General features: G+C 43.1%; 1 protein-coding gene across 1 annotated transcript in view; it reads right to left on the reverse strand.

Moving 5' to 3' along the window:
* The window catches only part of Grik4 (glutamate ionotropic receptor kainate type subunit 4), a 301,102-nt gene that overhangs the window by 287,124 nt on the left and 7,978 nt on the right, over window positions 1-6,000 (reverse strand). Inside the window, exon 2 of the mRNA XM_029482082.1 lies at window positions 1,201-1,332. Coding sequence (XP_029337942.1) covers window positions 1,201-1,282 — 82 coding nt within the window. The 5' untranslated portion in view covers window positions 1,283-1,332. The remainder of the gene's footprint in view (window positions 1-1,200; window positions 1,333-6,000) is intronic.

Genomic DNA, 6,000 nt, shown 5'->3' on the forward strand with positions numbered 1-6,000 from the left:
CCTGGTTGCGATCCAACCATTTTATTCTACATCTGCCTCCAGCCTTCAGTTTCACAATGAAGATCTGGGTCCTGCTGGGCATGGTGGCAAGACCCCTTTAATCCTGGCATTTAGGAGGCAGAGTCAGGCAGATCTATATCACTTCAAGGCCAGCCGAGTCTATGTAGGGAGTTCCAGACCAGACAGGTTTATACAGTGAAACTTTATCTCAAAAAAAAAAAAAAAAAAAAAAAAAAAGTCCAGTCATGACTCCACCCACCTTCAGTCAGGGAAGAAGGACTCACAGCTATCTGCATATAACCGCCCACAAGAACAATCATCAAACCTGACACTGGAGGTCCTGGTCTCAGGAGACTTCTCTTCAGCCCACAAGAATTTAGATAGCTGATGCCTCACTTAACCCATGTCCCACATACACATGTACATATGTCTGACCTCTACCACCCTCCCACCTGTCCTGACTCCAAGGATTCCTTGTGCTAGAGTAGATGATGTCCTCATCTCTACCACCAGGTCCCAAGATCTAGAGTCTTGGTTTCCAGTGGTCTGAGCTTTAGTCATGGCAGGGAGGAGGCACATGGTTTCCCGCCATCCTGACTGCCAGGAGTAGAGGTGCCAGGGGTGTAGGTGGTAACCCTGCTTGTTCTCAGCAATGAGGACAAAGAAGAGCTGAGGTGCCTAGTCTTCCATTTCAGAGCTACGCCATGGCTAGCAGATAGCAACTCAAGACCCTTGCCAGCAGGCCGGACTAGAATCACCAAGCAGACTCCTGACTTCATCCAAATTGCCAAACACAACCTTTACACCAAGTTCTAGATTCTTCTTTAACTAATCAAAAGAAAGAGGCAACCAACTGCTTATCTCCGGTCCTGGATTTGGAATCCCTACAGCCTTTTTCACCTTCCGCCATTACTAACAGCTTCACATTCAGGACTGAACCTGTCTTGAATCATACCGGGAAGTGAGCATCATTTTATTCTAGACACTAGGAAGGACAGATGGGAGCTGTCAGCACGGGCCCCCTCATCACCTCCACATTCACATCTGTATCTGCCTCTGCCTCCACCACCTCCATGTCTGTCACAGCCATACTCAGGGAGGTCAGGGAAGCATCCCACAGAGCCTATGAAGTATAGACATCTCCTCTGTGTACACTTAGGGTAGCAACGAGACTATCATCCAGAGCCAGCCTGTACTTACCAATCCTCAGGGAGTGTGGGCTACAGGCCACCATCAAGAGCCAAGCAGGAAGCAGCACCAGAGGAGCGGAGACACGGGGCATCTTCTATAACTCCTCATGGAGCCCTCTGCTGGTCTGGGCATGACATAACGCTGCGAGGGGACAGAGAAAGCAAGCATGTGAGTCCTAACCAGGCTAGGTAGTCACATGGTCCAACCCAGGGACAGAGGCTCCAGAGAGCATGCAAGAATCCAAGTAGGGGGAGGTGACAATCCCCCCAGAAGTTCTGGCAGCACCCAGGAGAAAACTATGTGGACAAAGCCCTGGAAAGCCCCTGATGTACATAGGGCAGGCTACAGGATACATCACACCCCACTTTCCTTTATAAATCTCCAGTTAGGAATCAAGAACTTCAGTTTGTCCTAAGGAATAGAAGCCATGGCTAAGCAGAAGAGACGGCATGAAACGAGGTATTCCCTTAGCACATGGGATGGGTCCAAGTATCGCTCCCTCAACCGCCACCTGTGTGGTTTTACAAAGCTTCTCTTTATCTTAACACGGCTTCCTTATTTGTGTAAACCCTACTAATTCCCTCTTGATAAGACGTTCTGAGGACCCCAGAGGGGAAGCTACCTTATGGAGGCTTGTCCTAAATGAGAGGCTACATGCATGCCACTTCCTCCGTGGCTGGGTTGGGAGACCTTTTCTCCCAGAAAATAGAGCTCACCAAGGGACACCTTTCTATGGTTTGTGCACCTGCTTCAGCTGCCAGAGGCACTAACTAAGCCCTTCTCATATCCTTCCTCCACCTCCTCACCTTCCTGATATCAAAATTGAAGCTGTCAATGGGCTGACCCTCCCCAAAGCAGCAGAGCCACTCACCTTCCCATAATGTCTTGATTACTCTGAGACTCGGCCTCTGTAGCAAACCAGTTCTACCTCATCACTAGGATGAAAGTGGGGGCCCCAAGCACCTGCATATTTGATTCTGGATGCTCCAGGATAGGAGAATAGTACTCAAATGTTTCCCCTCCCCACTTGATCATCAACAGAAAACCAGTCAAAAGCCTTGAACAGATTCTTCACTAACTAATATAACGAATGGGCTGTGCACATTTGAAAAGATGCTCAGATCCACTAGCATCAAGGAAGCACAGTTTTAAGTCACATTCTTTACCAAGTATTAGCTGGGACATGGAGCAACTAGGTCTCCCACACAGCACGAGGGAATATAAGTTATGTACGTGTGTTGGAGAACTGGTCTACCTGAGCTTTTCACACATCCTCATGAGCCAGCAAGTCCACTCCTTAATACTTCTCCAATAAAAGTGCATGCATGCTTACTAAAGGCATGCCCTAGAATGTTCACAGCAGCAGTCTTTGTATTTGCTCAGACTGGAAGCTACCCAAGTGTCCAGCAGCAAAATGGAGAAATATACTGTATAATCATACAACTTGGTGTGATAAAGGCATGGACATGAGTAGCCAATTGCTACATGTAACAGCACAAATATTGTCATGAACATAATACTGAGAAAAATTTACCAGACACAAAACTGCATACAATATGGCTGTAAAGTGTAAAAAGTGCTGTGCAATCAAAAGTTCAGTCAGTGACAAAATGTTGTCACCAAAATGATGGGGTAGAAGAAAGCAGCACCTTTAAGCTTCTCTGTGGTTTGAAATTGACACAGTCAGAAAACAGCTTCTCCTTGAAGTGAGTAGCTGAGGAATTTGTCAGAGTGCAATGCCGGACAGAGATGTGGAGATGCTCAGAACCTCTGGTTATCAAACCAGAGGGCAAGAAAAAGCACAACACTGACTGGATGGAGAGATAGCTCAGCCAATAAAGTGCTTGCTGTGTAAACATGAGGACCTGAGCTTGGTAGCCAGAAACCACACAAGAAAGACGGGAGCATGTTTGCAATCCTAGTACAGGGAAAGCAAAGTCAGGCAGATCCCCGAGGCTCACTGGGAAGCCTGTCTAACCTACTCAGCAAGGTCCGAGACAGTGATAGACTCTGCCTCAATATGCAGGGTAGACACCCAAAAGAATTATATCTAAGCTTGTCCCCTGCCTCCACTCATATGTGCACACGTGCACATGCACATTCATGGACATGCACACATAAAAAGAGAGAGGGGGAGGGGGAGGGGGAGGGGGAGGGAGAGCCCACAGAGCCTTGCAACAGAGGGGAAAAAAAGGAGATATACGATGAAGACATAGGGAAGGCAGAAAGGCAGACTGTATTTAGCTGTTCTGGGAGCTGCCAGGTGTGCTGGCTCTTTGAAATGCTCTGCCTGTCTCAACATAGAAGGTTCATGCAGAAAACAGGGAACCATGTTGAGAAGGTTGCAACCAACCAAGCTCCTGCCTGGAGAAACCAAGTTTCCATATTTTCCTTTTCCCTAGAACTCACAGCAGTTATTACAATACCTCTCAGCCAATCTCTGCCTGGCCCCAGTAGAATACAACTGAAGCAAGTGCATTAAAAAAAAAAATATATATATATATATATTTATATAAATATATATATATATATATAAACAGTAGGATTTGGGTCAGAGACACAAAAAGAAATGAAGTCTCTATTCCCTTAAGACTGGCAACTCCCAGCAGGCAGTCAGAGAGGGTCAGAAGATGAGGAAGTGTGCAAATTTTCATATAGACTCTGGGCCTTGCAAAAACACAGACTTTGGAAAGTGGGAGCTTTGCTGTACTCCTCCATCCAATACAGTCCATTGCCCTGACCTCCTTGAGCAGCCTCAGGGGGAATGCCTGGGACACAGACCCCAGTGGAACTCAGCATCAATCTGGCCTTGGAAACACTTTGAACTCAGCTATCCAGGGTAAACTCAGGCTGAAAGAAATTTGCTTTTTCATATTACTTTGTACCAATAAGCAGGGAAACAAAACTATTCCAACCACCTTGCTCGCAAATCACTCTCATAATCAGCAAGAAAGGAAACATCAGGGAAAGGAAGAGAGATGAACCTTAGCCTCTGATCTCTGCAGGGACCATGGAGCTGTAAAAAACCCAGGAAGAGGAACAAACTGGCTGGGACAGTGAGGTCCCACCCACCCATGCCCACATCAACACCTCAGGGAAGACTTATCTGTTTCAATATTATCACTGAGGCTCTCATGTTTTTATGACTTGTTTATATATAAATTCTCCTCTTTCTTTTCTTTTTTGTCTCTAAATCTTCAGTTATTTGGAGAAGGGGTTGATTGCTCCTTCTCTGCCTCTCCTAACTGACAGTCGTTCATTCTCACATTCTCTCTCAGTGTGACCATCACATTCTACATTTTCGTCATTTTTCTCCTTTCATGTTTCAGATGCTCTGACTTTTTCTTTCCATTTTCCTTTATTTCTTCTCCTAATTACAATGCTCCATCATGATATAAATTTTTACGGTTTATATTATTTCCATCACCACCATTCCTGTTGCTGCTGCCAAGGTTGAGAGTTGTGGGTCTTGAGTTTTTTCATACTTTTCCTACCTGTTGCTCTTTCCCTTTCACTCTTCTCCGGGCTGGGGGTTAATAAACAGTAAATACTCTGCTGCTGAGCTACACACACATCCCAGCTAAGGAGTCATGGCACCTTATTCTAAACCCAAACCCAACCCTTGTCTAATTTCAGTGAATACTTCAATGCAACACAAAAGGTTATATAAAGATGTCCATCTGAAGACCAGGATTCAAGTAGGCACAGATGCTATGCATTAAAATAGCAAAAATAAACAACAAAACATGAATAATATATCTATGAAAAGCTACAGTGTATTTCATTCATATATATATATATATATATATATATATATATATATATATATATATCCCTTTAGACGTATTGACTGCAAGATCAGAGGATTAATGACTGAAGACATACCTCATATATTTCTTCTGTCTCTAATATATCTGTCTAATACAATAGAAGTACCCTGCTCTTGTGAGACTTACAGAGAAGGTTCAACCTACATATATGTGTCCTGACAGCATATGTATTGTGTCAAAACAGACTAACCTCCAACCAAAAAAGTAACAAGGAAACTATAATATAAAATTCAGTTGAGAAATGTTCAACATTTTTCAATAATCTGCTACCAAAGGATACATCAACAAGAGATCATTTTCCTTAAAAAAGACTCTCACAGAAAGTATAAGAGCTATCCCAGCATATTCTCAAGTCTCAACATAAAAATAAAAGTTATATGAAAATAAAACACCAAAACTCCCCTCAAAGCTCATAATTTTATAGCAACTGACTCCAAAGATAAAATAGTAGAATGGAGAATTTTACAAAATGACTTTTTAAATACCAATGAGTTCCAAGAAAATACATAAAAAATAATTGGACTAATTAAAGAAGGCAATAAACAATATGAATCAGAAGTTCAAAAGACAAAGACTTTTCAAAAGAATTAAACAGAAATCATGGATATGAAAATTCCATTTAGCTAAATTTAAAAATTCAGTTGAAAGCCTGACCAAAAGACTAAGCCAATTAAAAATGAGATTTTCAGGAGTTGGAGACAAGACAGACAAGTGAGAATACTCAGAAAATAACAATTTTTAAAATGTAGAAATTATGAACAGAACATGCAAGACTCTTGGGACATAATTAAAAGACCAAATTTATATAATTTTTTTCATTTTTTTATTAGGTATTTTCCTCATTTACATTTCCAATGCTATCCCAAAAGTCCCCCATACCCACCCACCCCCAACTCCCCTACCCACCCACTCCCCCTTTTTGGCCCTGGCGTTCCCTTGTACTGGGGCATATAAAGTTTGCAAGTCCAATGGGCCTCTC

The sequence above is a fragment of the Mus caroli genome, chromosome 9 (assembly GCF_900094665.2).
Source record: "Mus caroli chromosome 9, CAROLI_EIJ_v1.1, whole genome shotgun sequence".
NCBI lineage: Eukaryota > Metazoa > Chordata > Mammalia > Rodentia > Muridae > Mus > Mus caroli.